General features: G+C 39.9%; 1 protein-coding gene across 2 annotated transcripts in view; it reads left to right on the top strand.

Moving 5' to 3' along the window:
* SLC12A1 (solute carrier family 12 member 1) overlaps window positions 1-17,592 on the top strand; it is a 47,646-nt gene that overhangs the window by 19,978 nt on the left and 10,076 nt on the right. For both annotated transcript variants that reach the window (XM_075160049.1, XM_075160048.1), the window contains exons 11-20: window positions 1,130-1,237; window positions 2,049-2,172; window positions 3,079-3,180; window positions 5,054-5,209; window positions 6,929-7,028; window positions 7,115-7,226; window positions 11,161-11,301; window positions 13,192-13,298; window positions 14,164-14,246; window positions 16,868-17,011. In XM_075160049.1, the coding sequence (XP_075016150.1) occupies window positions 1,130-1,237; window positions 2,049-2,172; window positions 3,079-3,180; window positions 5,054-5,209; window positions 6,929-7,028; window positions 7,115-7,226; window positions 11,161-11,301; window positions 13,192-13,298; window positions 14,164-14,246; window positions 16,868-17,011 (1,177 nt within the window). The remainder of the gene's footprint in view (window positions 1-1,129; window positions 1,238-2,048; window positions 2,173-3,078; window positions 3,181-5,053; window positions 5,210-6,928; window positions 7,029-7,114; window positions 7,227-11,160; window positions 11,302-13,191; window positions 13,299-14,163; window positions 14,247-16,867; window positions 17,012-17,592) is intronic.

Genomic DNA, 17,592 nt, shown 5'->3' with positions numbered 1-17,592 from the left:
CAGCGAGAGACTGTCTGCCATTTTTACTCTTCAAAATAAAGCTCAGGCTTTGCATCAAAGCAAAGCAGTTCTTCTGCAGCCTGACAACCACGGCTCCCGTATGGCTGTTCAGCCCCTGTGCTTCACGGCCCGCGAGAGGAGCTCACCACCCACCTGCACTTGCTTTTCAACTAGCCATTTGTAGCTTTTAAAGTCACTTGCTTTCTTCCCAGCTGGCTCCGCTAAATGACAGGGCTAGGTAACCACCTTAAAAGGGATATGCTATCCCTGTCACAGACTACTTTTCCTTCCTTTCTTGATCATTTGCCATCCTCACTCCCACCTCAGTTCAGCTGCCCAGACCCAGGGCAACCCTTAAAATCAGTGACCTCCCTACAGCCATAAAGAGAGTTTCACTTCTTGCATTTATCTTTGCCAGACTAAAGTCAGAAAGAAGTATGTCTTCATCTGACAAGTCTCCAGGATTAACTGGTTTCTTTCCTGGAGTACTTCCTACACCCCAAAAAGCATCTGGCAAGCACATCTGTCCACTTAATCTTTTAGCTTCCTTGCCTGGTGCTTCTCAACAACCCTTTTGCTTCAGCGGTCGCAGAGGCCAGTGCAGCCCCTCTGGGAGGGCTGAGGGAGGCCTGCCGGTGACCACCATTACTGTTCGCAGCACTGCTGTTATGCCAGCACAATCAGGCATTTTCTCTCTTTTTTTAGCCATATTAAATAATTAAGAAAAAAAATCCAAACCAAACCAAAGAAAGTGCCTCCAACTACATTTTGTACTTTGGTGCTTTTTCCTGCTGTTTCCGTTTTCCCTTCTTGCTACAAGCTGGCTATTTACCCATCAAGTAGAGGCTGTTACTTATAGCAACCAGTTAGTAAAGGTGAGAAGATCTCTCAGAGTACTCGTCTGCCTCAGCAGACAGCTGCATACTTGTATAAAAATCTGGCTATCCCTCCATTGCTTTCTACTAAAACAGGAAAAATAGTATTTCCCTACTTCACAGTTGGTTTGTAGTATATTGAATTTAGGACAAAGCAGACACACGTAGAAACAGAGTACTTAAATGGGTCTGTGATCAAAAAGTGTATCCAAATGCAAGCCTGACTATTCTTTTTTCCTTCTTTTTTCCTAAAGGTGATGAGCATGGTGTCTGGCTTTGGTCCTCTCATCACAGCTGGCATATTTTCTGCTACTCTGTCATCAGCTCTGGCATCTCTTGTCAGCGCACCCAAAGTTTTCCAGGTAAAATTAAACTATCCATTTCCTTATACTCTATTTTACTTCAAAGACATACAATTTAGTTGAACTCTATGTGACAAATATGATATATACTTAAACAACACTGACACATGCGGGAGGAAGAGGCAGGGAAAACAGTATGTAGAATGTTTTTCAACAGAATAGGCAGGTCTTGTCACCCTCATACAGGGGTGGGCATTTAGGATCATAGTATTCCTTTGGCCAGAGCTCAGTTTTGCTGCAGGAGCGGGGGATACACATGTGCTTGTAATAGATAGCTTCAAGGCTACTTTCAGGACCACTTCTATCTCCTTACAGAAAGCTACCCTGTAAGCACAGGAGTGCCAGGAATATGCACAGGAGCCCTCAGGACCGTAAGATTCACCTGAGCTGGCAGGTGTGCTCAAACAGGCTGTCCAGAAGCTGTCTGGGCAGCAGCAATGTGGACAGAATGGGAACAGAGAGCATGGGACAGAAAGATAAACTGTACAACTTACACCAAGCCACCAATTTGTGCTTCAGCTTCCGCCAACTTAGACTCTATTTAGCTATTCAGTTAATCGTTTTTTAAAGCACTGAATAAGTATTAAATGCCTGTGATTCTGTTTTCCCGCTATATAATATTATAGTAGGATATCGGCTTATCACCTTATTTGAATTTTTATGTGCCATAGCAGTAGCTGTATTTGAAGTACTAAGATAGATTTAATTTTTGTTTAGCAAAAGCCTAGCGAGCTGTCATTCACAGACAGTGAACCACTTCTGATGTAAGAAAGCACTGCTTAACAGAATTAAGTTCTGATTTGTCTACCAGGCTCTTTGCAAGGACAACATCTACAAAGGGCTCCACTTCTTTGCCAAAGGATATGGAAAAAACAACGAGCCTATCAGGGGATACGTTCTCACTTTCGTGATTGCTATGGCATTCATTTTGATTGGTTTGTATATCGTTACACAACTGCTATAATCTCATGCTTTGAAATTATATAAACTGATATTTTAATAGAAAAATTTCCAGTCAGGTAAGCTCTGACGTAAGCCCAAGCACACTCAAAGCCCTGGTAGCAATTCCATTGTTCTTAAAGAAGGCAAAAAGAAACCAACAGGGACTCTAGTAACATCTCAGTGCCACCATAACCTCATTTTCAAAGATGCGGAGTAGGTGCAATTCCTGTTCTCTCCACTAGAAGAGGGCAGTGCTTAAAACTATATCAAATAATGCAAAGTCACCAACTTTGAAAATGGTTTTCCAGTTTATATTGCACATAGCTCTGAGGTAGTTCTGAGATAATTAGGAAGCCTACTCTGCCAAGCCTTCCCTACAGTCAGCTCCAAAGCAAACCCCAGTTTGTCAGCATTGGTGGTAGAAAATCCCAGCTACCATATTTAGAGGTGTGGGGATTTTTAAATTAGTTTTTCCAAGATTTGAAATTCAAACTGTGTGACACTAAGTAAATGGGAAGTTTAGTAGAGACAATTCAGATTGCCATTTAAAAAGCAAAACAATAAGTTTTAACGATAAGTCTTTTCGAAACACATCTGTCCTCTCAATTATGTATTTAAAATTCTGAAATTTACACCAGATCTACATCATTAAGAGCCAGTCTGTAGAATCACAGTAACCTTGCATAGCACATAACATTATTAAAATCAGCATCAGCAGACACTACTTAATATGAATGAAGGTATATCAAGGTGGCCTTAAATTAGTACCACAGGAAAATACCCAAGCTCTCCCTAGATGACAAATTCAGACAGTGTCCAGATTTAATGCATCGTCAGGAAAAAGCTCTCCAACAGTCTAGGGAACTGGTGGCTATGTCATACTTGTGTGTGTCTTACAGCTGAACTGAATACCATTGCTCCCATCATCTCCAATTTCTTCCTGGCTTCGTACGCTTTGATTAATTTCTCCTGCTTTCATGCCTCATACGCAAAATCTCCAGGTGAGTGTGCATTCGCCAGTGATTTAAGTGTGGGCTTCATAGCCTGATCTCTGCAAGTTTTTGACTGTATGTCAGAGAAAGCTGCAGAGAAACCTGTAAAATACCTAAGCTATGTGATCTGAGGTTTTACTGCTCTCATTGAATATGATGACATTTTATTTATCTCCAAAAGATAAAAATAATGGCTCTAGTCCTTACATTCCCTACAGTTGTACAGGATGAAAAAGACTTTGGTGGATCCCACTGGAGCAGAAAAGCTCCTCCTCAGCATGTTTTTTTCCCCTCACTATCACACAAAATGGGTGGATAAAAACCTATGCCAACTCTAGCCACATAAAGTAAGCAAGGTATAGTGGGGAGCCACTATGCTCTTCTCCAAATCTACAGTGAAATTTACAGGAAAGTTCCTAAGAACAGGAATTGCGCTAGAAGTGATACTGCCTGGAAGGGAACATGTAGAACAAGAACAGGTCCACCAAACGGCATCAGCACAGCTCTGCAGTGGCTAGTAGCAGAATTGTAGGGTGAAGCGCAATGAGGTCCTGTTCAAGGGTAACTTGAGAGCCCCTCTCTCCATTTGTGCAGCAAAGGAACACACTGGCTTTCAGGCTTGTGTATTACCACAGCAGAATAATTCTCATGATTTTCATGAATGAAGGGGTGACACCTTAAGGACTAAAGTCAATCAGGCGAGCAACACTGTTTTTGGCACACAGGAAAGACAATTTCCTGCCGCTGTGAATCAATTATTCAATTATTCAAGGAGCGAGGAATACGTTTTTGATTTCCACTGTGAAGAAACTGCAGTAGTGACACAAACGCCTACATCAACTTCCTTCCTATAGATCTGCATGATGCCGTTTGTTCAGAGGGCAGAAAAGAGGAGCACTTCTGCTAATTACCTGCACAGCTGAACAAATGCAGCTCTGCTCTACACGGCCTTGGAGCTGAGTAAAAATTACCTCTATAGACTTCATATGCGTGCATCTGACTCTACTCTGCCACTAATTAACATTTCAGACAAAACTGCAGCCATTTTTCTTTTCTCATTTCCTCCAGTTAATTTCTGCCAATTCACAGTGAAAGACTATAATAATTGCAAGGCTGCAGGACAGCAAATTTCTTCACAGCAGGACCTTCCCATTCCCTCATTACAAAAATGATCCAAGATAGCATTGCTTAGCCTCTCCTTGTATCTTCCGTGTTTTTTCCTCTCTCTAAAGAGTCTGCTCTGTAGAACACCTGGCAGAGACCTGCAAACCGTGGAGGCTCACTGCTTGCCTCATCATTTTAATTGCTAGCAGGGGATGGATTTAGTACTGCAGCTGAAGAGCAGCAGGAATAATATCTTTTTAAAGTCAATTACAAATTATTTTATTTTTCTTCAGTGAGGCCAGGCAATTTCCAAGTTTAAGACAGGTGCACTTACAGTATTGGGGTAAACTCTCCTCTCAGCAAGTGTTTAGCTCCCATTAATAAGTTCTATGTATAGGCATCAAAAGGACACAGTAGCCAATTACCTGGAATTACAGGAAAATCTATTTTCAGTTCTGAACTAGGGAGCTTTAATTTAGCAAAAATGCATATAAACAGAATGGCTACTCAAAGCCAGGCTGGACAAAGCAGTAGGAAAGGGTTTGTAGTAAAAGGCTTGTAAGACCCAGTACTCTACACGTATAGAAATCTACATCAGCCAACACCTGAAAGTATCTGTTGATACTCATGATGCCTGAGAACTTGCACATATCACTCCCACCCCTTCTGACAGAGCCTGAAACAAATTGCACGTGGGTTTGTATGTGCAAAATCAGTGGATGACCATTTGATCAATATATTTTATGCTTTTCCCATTTCCTCAATTCTCTTTAAACAGGTTGGAGGCCTGCCTTCAGATACTATAACATGTGGGTGTCACTTTTTGGAGCCCTGTTGTGCTGTGGTGTCATGTTTGTCATCAACTGGTGGGCAGCTCTCATCACTTATGCCATTGAGCTCTTTCTATATATTTATGTAACATATAAGAAACCAGGTAAGGCCACAAAACACTATTATTTTGTGTATATGTTATGCAGCCAGACTGGATTTTACAGGAATTAATTCCACTTACAGAATTAGACATTACTTTTTCTCTGATACCTTTCCTTAGAGGGAAGTCTGGAGCATCCCATTAAATCCCACTTCATATAATATAGATTAAGATGACAGTCTGGTAAATTTTTGCCTGTTTAACAGTACTTGAAGTACTTCAAGTATGGTTCAGGGCTTTGTGTAAAGATTCCGGCACACCAGTTTATTCCCACCATGTCTTTACTACATTTGGGCTTTTACTTGAGTATCACTCACAAATTTTTTTCCATCCACACACAAAGCCTTACCTGAATTCTGCTGTGCTTTTAGCTGACTCATCTGGGGTCCTCACTCAAAATGTAAACATGCTGCCCATTATAGAACAAAAATGCAGGCTGAATTACTCATGAACTGATCATCCTCCAGCACCTCCCTACAATTCTTCAGTAAATCAAGAAAGATGGGCACACTTTACTGCTGGAAAAAACTGTTTAGTAGCTCAGCAAATCACAGGAGCTGTCCTCAGAAATTTGCGCGCTAATACAATACAGCACCAGTATGAGACTGCACAGTCTGGTTATTCACATCCAGGACAAAACTAAGCCAGGTCCAGATCTCATTGCTAACCACCTGAATTACTTCTGCAGTAGAAAAAAGAAATACAAATAATAGAGGCAAGTTTCCCAGCAGAAGATGTGCTTTCATTGCAGCTAGCTTGGGATAGCAACACCTGGTCTGAGCCTGTGTTATTCTTTTCTGTCTATATTGCTGCACTGTTGTGTGTCCTCCCTATCTGTGCTCTCATACCATACTGGGATGGTCTGTGGTTCTCTTCCTGTAGATATCATCAGCTGCAGGAGAACGCATCAGTCACAAGACAGTTGTCAAAAGCGTTTGAAGATTTCTACCCTTTCCTAGTATATTGCCAGTGTCCTTGCTGCAAAGTAGCAGCTTAAAGCTTAGTTCAATTCACTGAAGACACTGTACAAAAGCTATCTATCTCCTGCTCTCTAAGAGCACTTACATACCAGCAACTGAAGGGTTCAGAAAAGACTAATATTCCTTAGAAAAGACGACCTCTACAAAAATCTCCACTTAGTTGCCCTAAGTGTTAGCTTTGTATCTTGGCATAACAGGACTTGATCTGCATTCATGTAGATCTCAAAGTGTGGAAAGCTGTTTCTTATCTGTCTCCATCCACCAAATAGCTGCACAATAATGAGATAAGATGTATATGCCAAAATTGGTTTTGGAGAACAATTTTTGACCTATATAGTAGGAGAGAGATAATTGGAGCTAGCAATGTTCCTTCCTAATGGTTTAAGTTGAACTTCCTTAAATTCAAAATTCCAAATGCATGACTCAGGACTGTCCATTTTATACATGGGAAAAGGATATGAAGTTAATGGAACAGAGAAGAAAACCGTTTTTAAGCAGAGGAAGAACATTGCCTACAATTTTTATATAAAGGATGAGAAAATTTATTTGCATGTTTGTTTTTGCATCACACAAGCAAAACCTATTCTATTATGAAGCACAAAGAATGATAGCTCTGTATTGATGAAGCATGAGAGAATATACCCTGCTTTGGCTCATAGATAACATGATTGCTGACCTTTGCAATGGAACACAGGGAAAAGCCCATGGTTTAATATGCATTATTTATCTTTATTATATGCAGAAGTAAATTGGGGCTCTTCTACACAGGCTCTTTACTATGTTAATGCCTTAGACAGCGCTCTGGCATTAACTACAGTGGAGGACCATGTGAAAAACTTCAGGTAAGATTTCCAGTGAACTGTAGAACGGCTTATTCTGAATGAGTACATCACCCAATTAAATACAACCTCTTTTCTCCTCCTAACAGACCCCAATGCATAGCATTAACAGGAGCTCCTATGATCAGGCCTGCTCTGCTAGACATCACGCATACTTTCACAAAGAACAACGGGCTGTGCATCTGTTGTGAAGTGTACACGGTAAGGTCAACTCATATAAATCTGAAAATTCAGCACCAGTGGGTGCTGCAGATCTCCATTACACATTCCACTCTCACTCAGCACACAATGTTCCCATTGGTGTTGACGGGCGTCTGTGCGGACCATGACAGAGATTCGCACTGAGAATGAATTTTGTCATAAGTCTTGACAAGAAAGTTATCGGCTGATACAGAGCTTGCTGGTAAATGCCTCATTGAGATGCATTTCAGAGTTTGTAGTAGACAGACTAAAAAATGGTTTGAAAAAATAAAGAATTACAAGGAAAGATTTTTTTTTTTAAAATGGACACAGCAAGGCAAACAAACAAACCAAACCCCCAAAAAACCCCAACACCACAAAAAACTTGAAGGATTATAGTGCAAGAGTCAAATTACCTAGATTCTATTTTCAGCTTTGTCACTGATTTGCAGTGTTGGGGTTTGGCAAGTAATTCAGATCTCTTTGCAGTGGTTTCTCCAAAACTGTAACAATGCTAATTTTGAGGATAAACATGCTCTTCTGAGATCTAAAGAGAGGAGCAAAGTAAATTTCTAGTTATAAATACACAGGAAATTATGTATCTTAAAGGATGAAGATCTAGTCTCTCATTAGGACAGAGCAAAAATAGATGGGTTTGTAGCGTAGAGGAGAAAATGTATTTTAAATATTACAATGACCTTTTAATTTTGAGGGGGGGGGGGGGGGGGAACAGCTCATGGCACCAAATGGGGCTGCAGAATCTTAATTAATAGAGTCAGTCCAGGAAAAATAATGTATTCCTCTACAGGAGTGCAAGAATAATTCATTTGATGCTGCCACACTGCAGAAAGGGAGTACAGAAGATCTACATATGATTCTTCCCAAATCAAATGAATCTATAAAGAGAGAATGATCCTAATTCTTCTCTACTGCAATTATTGTTGGCTTTCCCACTGCGTTCAGTAAGCATAGAATCAATCCCAACAAGATCCTGAGACTATGCAGCTTCCTAAAGTTGAGTTTCAGCAAGTTTTCTGAATTCTTAGGCATGTTTCTCTAATATTAGTACTTTCTATGGAGAACTGACATTTCATTCCTGTCTATACAAAAAACTACGTGTATTTTGCTAGTATAAGCATTTCCATTGTTTTTAAAAATTATTTCTTCAGCAACTTAAGCTAAATTTAATTTGGTTGGTAATAGAAGTGTGACACAATGAACCTTTGTGATTTGCAAAATTGTGGTAAAAAGTGGATGATAAAATTCCTAGCGACCATGCTGAAGGGCAGCCTACAATACATATCATAACAAATACAGCAAGACTATTTAGCCATAAATGTAACACCCAGCATATTTTGCCTCAAAAGCTGACATGCTGCTGGCTATGCGTAAAGTTTTGAGACACCATGCCTGGCAGAACATCTTCCATTCCTTTTTCCCCAAAGGGCAGCATGAAACTTTCCAGGAACATGGTGATAGATAGTTCAGAGATAGGTAAAATAAATATGGCAACTGAACATAAAGATGATTTAAAAGTTATTTGTCCTTGAGGTGGCGGCTGCATGTTGGCTTGAACAGTCTGAGTTTCTAGTAAAAAGGGCTATTCTGCTTTTACTCCCTGCCTTCATGCAAAACATTTTTGTGAGGTTAGTCTTCATTCAGTCTGCAAATTCACTGGACTCCTTGTACAATTGCACAAACATTAACCCTGATACAAAGGAGGAGTAGGGAAGGACACAGATAGGCTGTCATCTGATAGAAGGGTGGGCCTGTCCCCTTGGCCAGCAGAAACATATTGTGCAAGCCAGTTGTGAAACTATCCTCAGGTACTCTCCTTAGAGAGACTGGGAGGAAGGGTAAGACTTTTTTTTCTCTCCTCTCCTTACCCACAAGGGAACTTCAACCTTATTGTTCAACTTATTATTCCCAGCTCTTCACACTACTCTTCCAACAGCCAGGATCAAGCTCTTCTTAAGTTACACCTATTAAATCCAAACTCCAGTAAATTTACTATCACCAAAGAATGTAGCATGATCGTATTAAAGGAAGATCTCATGGACTCTCCCATCCTTTCCCTTGTACTTCCCAAACAGCCATAAGGAGTTCGGAAACATACATGAGGGACAACACCTGAGCAAGCATCAACCCAGCCTACTTTTGATCAGGTCAAAGCTCATAATTCTAATGAAAAAGACACAGATAAAATCATGACATATGAAATCTGCCAGGTCATTTCACAGCTTCTTTCTCAATGCTATTTTCTGGTTTTTAGATGCAACTAGCTGTAAAGTTTATTTTGGAGGCCTTGCCTCCTTTTTTAGCAGCCAATGCCAATTCACTGAAAGTAAATGTATTGCTGTTATTTCTATGTCTATATAAATGCATAGTACATTCCATTTTCTTCCAGGAAGGCAAAAAAAAAAAGTTTCAGTAAGGCTGAAAAGTTTTGAAAGAAGGACTCTTCGGGTTTACATTCAAAATCACCTTTTGGAAATTGATTTTGAATTCAGTGATCCTTCCCATACATTTCATTCTGGAGAGAATTTCTTTCAGTTTGGGTTTTACACTGTTGAATGGGAAATAAATTTTGAGCTTACAGTATTTGCTATGGACAAAAAAAAAAATCTACCTCTCCCTCAGCTCTATTTTAACCAGTTTCCCAGCTTAGCAGAAGAAGCTACCATATACTAACTTACTTTAAATGCGGAAGATTTGAATATGAGTTTTGAAATACAATCTCCTGAGCATGAGTTTACCAACCCTTCCTAGTTTTATATTATAGGTAACTTCTACTGATTTCTCTAGTTATCTGTGCCATTGGAACCAAAATTGCAACTTGTTAGCATCCTCAAAAACATTAGAAATTTTTAAAAGCGCAAAGGCATGAGTTCTGCAAAAAATGAAACTCTGCAGCAAACTAAAGTTCAAAACTATCTGTTTATAACAAACCAAACTGGTACCACATCCTGAGTTAGGCACACAGAAATACTGACTGGATTCCAAGCGCTTCCAAGCCAGCTCCATCTTTCTGGCACATCTAATTACTGCTTCTGTCTCTGATGTTGCTGGACACACTCCCACAGTTTACAATTCTGCTCTTCTATTCTGCCTTGGAAAGCAAAGACTACCTGTCCAGCCCAAAAACATAAAACCAGTATCTGAGACTCTCGAGTGTCCCTCTCAGAGTTTCACCTTCGCTGCAGAAGTTCCGGACTACTGATTCAGCTTCCTAAAAACAACGTGAAAGGGAATAAACAAAGCCTAGCAAACCTTAAACTCAAACTTAAGAGCACAGATTTTTTAAATCAATTAAATTCCAGATACATGCTTCCCAAACTTATCTCAACCTTTCTAAAGGCCATGCTTGCAGACTTGATGCCTTCCCCGGGCCTAATCCTTTGGGGACCCACTGGCAGCCCATTCTCTGCTGCCAAGTCAGCGTATCATGTCTTTGACTTGGATAAGCACGTGGATTTTGTCTCATTAAATTACCAGCTGACCACTGGAAGAACCTGGTGACAAAGGCATTTGCACCTTTAATTGTATGGCAACAACCCCTTTCTCTTACTATTAGTAGACAGGAGCTTAACCATGTATATTTAGATCTGCTGAGACTTGTTTATGTAGTCAAGTCAGGGAGGGTCTTTATTCACTCTGAGATGCTTCATCATACCTGAGATATGTTTCTAAGATGTTACAATCCATAGTAGTCCTTCTTTCTGTCAGAATCACTATATCTAAGTAGCATTAACAGCCTCAGCCCTCTCGAGCAGAATGTGAATTATGTTAGCAGCACAGTTCTTTTCAAAGGGCTGAATCTCTGTGGACCCTTTTTGGAAATGTATTTTTCTGACTCTCTCAATTCGCTCCCACAGCAGACTAGGTAACTCCTTCAAAATCACTGTGTGATGTATAATACAAAGCCTTCTTAATAATATTTTATTGTACTATGCAGGGACCACGCAAGCTGTGTGTTAAGGAGATGAACAGTGGCATGGCAAAAAAGCAGGCCTGGCTCACAAAGAACAAAAGAAAAGCCTTTTATGCAGCAGTGGCAGCTGACAGCTTCAGAGATGGAGTCAAAAGTCTACTTCAGGTAAGCTTTTTTTTACAGAACATATAGAAGAGTGTTACATCAAAGCATCCCTTTATGTAAAGCATTACTGTTTACTTGTTAAGAATTCCTATGTATATATGGATAACATTATAAACAGAAAGGGCATTCTGGGGGTACATGTATTTATATTACAGATTACTTCATAAAGAGATCTAGTTCTGGGCTATGGAATTATGAGACAAGACAGACTGATTCTCTCATAAATGAACAAGACACTACTATAAAAAAGGAGAGGCATCTACAGGGCAACATTTGAATGTCCCTGCAGCCAACACTTGATACACTTCAAATCAATTCTATTGTTTGGTATTATGCAGCATATTAAATATCTGAGAATATTTTTGCATTCATTGAAAACTGAAAGTGTGTAATATACATTTTCTGCAAACAGAGAGAAGGTCATCTAAATAAAAGAGTCTGCAATATTTTTCTATTACTCTAAGAATACAGCAGATCATTTCCAACAGTCCATTTAAAATGGCCTTAATGAAGGCACAAAGGCATTGTTTTCATATTTCCCATCTCCCTCTCTCTCTCACATATACGAATATTTAAACGTACAGGTCCTGAGGCAGAATGTAGAGAAAATTCCTGTCCTTTGCACAAAATACGCTGCTGAAAAGACATCAGTGCAAACTGAGACAGTAAGGAATTTACTAAAATACTCTGGGTAACAGTCATCCACTGGTAGCCTACCAGTGCTCTTTGTACACTTGCTGAATGGACAGTACAATTGAGCAAGATGAAATATTATTAATAAAGATCCCTTTGCTCTATCAAAGCCTCACAAGAACACCTCATTGTCTCAGTAGCAGATACTTCTGATGTTTCTGAAAACTGTTACAGTCTGATGATCTCTTCCTTTCCATTACTACTTAAACACTATTGCCAAAGTCAACTATTGGACCACAAATAATTCCCTTCCAGCAAACAGAAGGATAACCATATCATCATTACTGTAACCTAAGGACATCTGCATTGCTTTGCCAACCAATTATTCATGTCAATGTAAGTAGTGCAGATGTATCAGTGCTACTCAAAAAACCCATCAAGGTTCCAACAGTTTTTATCTATTTCCTTTTTGCTAGTAGTAAAAATTGGCAAGTGTAACAGCTTAACGAGCTGGTGTATTTGTTGGTCTCCTCCTGAATGCTCCCAGACATTGAATATTTAGATTTCTATAAAAATTAGGTTAGCTGAATCTGACAACTGAGGTTGTCAGATTAGGTTAGCTACTGACAACCCTTACTTGTTCAGGTTTTAACATCCAGGCTCAGTTTTGCAGGCAATCTAGTATCTTGACAAACGATTTGTTCTTCCTGTCTGTAAACTGTAATTTTATCTATAAAGCATGCTCAGCTAATTTTGGATAATCTTTTGGAAAGAATGCAGCAAACAGAACAGCAACAGTTTCTAAGTTCACAGCAAAAAAAATATTCTTAAGAGGATATGCCTTCTCTGCACATCTGAAGTGTTTTAAGAGACTTCAGACCCAGTTCATCTATTGAGTATTCCAAATCTGATAAAAGCTTTATGCTATTATGTTAGAATGAGCATACAAACAGTGCTTGAACTCTCTCTTGATTCCAAGTTATTGAACCATTTTAATGAGAGCTTGTCAGAAGAAATGCAAATGAATGCTAATTTAACAAAACTACATTTCTGTAATCTAAAATCATTTATAGTTGGAATGATTTAGAGCTAATCTTTCTGCTTTCTGCATGGGTATGAGCATGAAGGACATTCACGAAATGCAATCTAGTTGTAAGTGTCTCCAGAACATTACTTCAGTTACCTTTTGCCATTACTTTTCATTTACAGTAAAAGCATATGTGTGTACTTTCTCAAGCAGTGTTTTAATATTATTAGGCCTCAGGCTTGGGTAGAATGAAACCAAATACCTTGGTGATTGGATTTAAGAAGGACTGGAGAAATGCCACTGCCACGCAAGTTGAAAACTATGTGGGCGTTATACAGTAAGTCACACTTCAGCATCTCCTTTTTTACTCCTCTTAGACTAGATTAATATAGCATTTCCATACAGAATTTGATGTGTAGAAACGATGTAAGAAAACACCTACAAATCTGGGTTCACACATGCTAGCTCTGTAACAGAAGTTTCTGCCCATTGAAAAAGGCTCCTTGGCTTCACACACCTAGCAAGATCTGCTTAGCAAACATCTGGCACTGTCAGAGCTGATGTGGCTTGACAATGCTACATAAAGAAGCTGCACTGCTGTCAGCAGTGCTTTTGCAGAACTGTATTTTCCCATTTTTAGTGGGCAGGGGCTCAGAGAAAAACAACCCTAATGTACATACTTAGGGAATAAGAGAACATCATGGAATTCTTCTTTTAAGCCTAGGAGACAGAGGAAAAGCCTTGCTTCAAATCTCATGTGTGCCTAAGGCTCAGCAGCTCTGTGGTTTGGGATTTAGCCAGGCAAGGGTAATTTAGAAACAGGCTTCTCAGATTCTTGCTCAAAATTCATTTGTAAAGCTGAAGCGAGTTAAAGAACAACAAAACCCACCTGAGCTTTGTTGTTTCCTCAGAGAAGGGAGAAAAAAATTACCCAATGGCAACCTAGTTCCTAAAAAGTGTTGTCAGAAAGACCCATTTCAGAAATAGCCTATCTGTCCCTTTTTTAAAATGAGGGAAGAAATTTTATAGTACTTCACTTAATCTTAAGCAATTCCTTCTGCAATTTTACCTAGAGCAGCCTAGTACATGGCAGTAACACCTCCCCGTGAGCACTAACACTTTTACTGATCTGGACAAAGTAGCTTTCCTCATTGACATAAATGATGTGAAAGGATATTTCTTCTTTTTTTCTTTCTTTTCAGTGATGCCTTTGATTTTGAGCTTGGCATGATTATCGTCAGAATTAGCCAAGGATTTGATATATCTCAGGTCCTCCAGGTTCAAGGTATGTGGTGACTCAATAGCTGAATATCTATGCTGGTTACATGCTCAGCACAAGAAGGAATCTGACCAATACTCTTAGAGTCACCTTTCTGCTTTCTAGAATAGTCAGTCTGCTTCCTAGACTAGTTCCTATGCCCGTAACTTCTACAGTTCCTCCTTGCTTCTGCAGTTTCAATCCTGCCCGAAATCCTTGCTGAAGCATTGGCAGCGACAGAAGGAGGCCAAGCCTCACACATTAAGGGGCTGTGCACACCAGAGAACTCAACTCCCAAAGCACTTCCAGCACAGGCACAGACCAAAGCAGTAAAATCATGCTGTGCCACAGCAACCAGTCACTCTGCGGCATGCTTCCTTCCTGCTCTTGGCACATCTTCCTCCTTCTGCCTACCTGAGATCTCTGGGACTGGCAGGATCTGGGACTTTTGCTACCACCTCTGCGGAACGCTGGGGCCCAGAAAGTTCCCACCCATGTAGAAATCTGGAACCCACAGGAAACATCAGTTCTCTTTTTCACCTTTTTGTTCTTCGGTTAGTGGTGCATATCTCAAGGGGAAAGGGAAAACCTTCCACCATACCACAACCGCTCAGGGAGACATGCCATCTGGGTGGAAAAGGTAGAGGGAGTCAGAGCGTGCAGGCAGCTGACCTAAAGGGCTTCCAAGAGCCACATACAATGGTGGCCGTTGTTTTTCCTTTTCATGTTTAGGACACAGAGGTCTCACTGGTTCCTCAGGTACCCTGGGGAGGGAATGACTCCATATAAAAACCCCATCAGAAAAATTCTCTAGGTTTTCAGTACGATAATTTTCCCAATTCTCATAAGTTTGTCCACTTGAGCAGACAGATGCAGCCTAAACCTGGACATTACTCCTAGTGTCCCTTGTCCTCCCCAAGAGAGAAGTCTTTTGTGTTATAAATGAATTAGATAAAAATCTATACACAAGGAACATAGGCAGGCATAAAAAGACTGGCGACTCTTTGCTGCCGCCTGCTGTAAACCTGCTCCAGCTTCTCCCCAGCTTCCCAGAGACACAGACTGCGCTCAGGACTGGTGGGGAGAACACCCAGAAAGGACATAAGTACCTTAGCTAATTAAAACCCAAATTAACTCCCCATTAAAGAGGACGGATTCTAGGATGAGGCAACCCTCAAAAACAAATCATGTCTCAGAATTAAAAGGTGCCAGAGACTCCCTTAAGAAACAAGGGTAGATGAATATTCACCAGCAGTTTGATGTGCATGGAGAGCTACAGGGCAAAACTACGGGGACTTAAGAAAAAATTCCAAACTAATCATGCTTTTTTCTCCCCCTTGTTGATACCTCAAAGAGATCTGCCCGTCTCTTTGCTCGCTGTAAGTCAGAAACTGACTGCTCAGAAGATAGAGTCATTAGAACACTAGTGAAATTACAGCAGATACCGACTTTGCATTCTTACAAACTAGCAAGTGTTCTCCAAGTGTTAAGACACAAGGAATCAGGAAGAATTAAGAAGACAGGGGAGGGAAAAAAGGAAAGCCCTCAAATATGCAGAAATATTCTGAAGCAGATACAAAGTCTGTGTAGCGGAGGAAAAAAAAGAGATCATTGTATTCTATTATCCTTGCTACAGCATTCTGTTTAATAGAGAAACTGACATTTTAGTTTTGAGTAACCATTGAGTCACTATCATCATGTCTAATAATCAGAAGAACATGGCTGTCATGGATTCTAAAGTAAAAGTAATTATATTCTTTTCTGTTGGCAACTGAGAGTGCCAACAGAGCTAATAATGTCTAGCTAGCGAGGGTTTGCGTTTTTTTTAAAACACAATGTCTTAATTGAATTTACCTCACTCTTAGTCCATGTATTACTCAAATAGAAGTTTTCCTTACGAAAAAAGCTTTCTGCAGGCAAATGCCTGTATCATATTAATTAGGGCCTCACCATAATATATTCCACAATAACACGTGGTACCTTTTTCTCAGCAAAAGTCTAATATTGCTAAGATTAAATTGTTCTTTTACAATACTGAATTTACAGAATTGGCTAGCTAAATCTTACATCTTTGCAGCAAATGCTGAAAAAATGAAAACATTAAAAATATTTCAGAATAGAAACCGATCGCATATTCAGGATCTTTACATATTTCTGAGAATCTCAAAGTCCAAAGCCATGTGACCTTGTTCTTAGAATAGGGACCCAAGGGCTAGAACTCAATACATCAGTTTTTCCACTTTAGGAAAACAGCTTTCCTAATGTGTTTTCAAATTCTTGGGGAAAGAAACCAACCAAACAAATCCACAAACACAACTCAATAAATAGTATCTCATGTAACTATAAAATACAGTAATAGTAATTTGATCTGGAAGAGGAAATCTGAGAGCAGCTCCGTAGCACTTCAGTACACACCACTGCTGTAGATGTGGGCACCCTAAGTTAGGGCTTCCAGAGATGAATTCAGCTTCCTCCTCCCTATTGGTTTGTAAGGAAAAAGCATTTTAAGAGTTTTTCCTCCCAGCAACTTTACATTGTGTACAAAGTACCACAACAGAAATTACTTCACCGCCATTATTTCAGGAAGTGATTTAATTTAAAATAGAAAGTGATGTGTTACCAGTTCCCTTTCTTTTCCCAATATACAGAGGAATTAGAGAAGCTGGAACAAGAAAGATTGGCACTGGAAGCTACCATTAAAGAAAATGATTTTGAAGAAGGAAAAAGTGGCATCTGTGGATTCTTCAGAAAAGCCAGCACACTCAATATCTCAAAACATGAAACAAAAAAGGGTAAGTTTGAAAATGACAACTTCTCCCCTACCCTTCAATGCATCACATTTTCACCAATATGCAGACTGGACTTTGACTCCAAGGCCAAAACTCCTGAGCCACACAGAAGCCCGTGGAACAGGACCTACCCTGTCCAAACCTGCCTTGGTGGCCACAGCCTTGTAATGCAGAACAGAGTGAGCATCCTCTGCGGGCAGGACATGCTACCTCGTACAAAGCAACCATTTCCCCCCTCTCCCCAGTTGCTAGATGAGCTTCCCAACCCAGCTTACGATGAATTCTATTTGTCAAAAATAGCACATGGTTGTTAAAGTTTGAGGAATACAGAACAAGTTGGTTTTTAGTTTGTTGGTTTTTTTAATAGGGTGTTTTCCGTTTTTAAACAGAGGCCTTTTCTTCTCCTCTTTAAAGAAAACAGGAACATACGCACAATATTCAGGGAACAAGCAATCTCGCTTTACTCAACACACACACACACACACCCAGTACCCAACTGAAAGACAGGTAAAAATAGCACTACTGCTGTATATTCTAAGCATAATTTCATAAAAATGCACAAACGAAGGTGGTAAAAGTACTGA

Source organism: Calonectris borealis, chromosome 11 (genome assembly GCF_964195595.1).
Source record: "Calonectris borealis chromosome 11, bCalBor7.hap1.2, whole genome shotgun sequence".
NCBI classification, from domain to species: domain Eukaryota; kingdom Metazoa; phylum Chordata; class Aves; order Procellariiformes; family Procellariidae; genus Calonectris; species Calonectris borealis.
The sequence above is the reverse complement of the archived record's forward strand: the minus strand, read 5'-3'. Positions and strand labels throughout refer to the sequence as shown.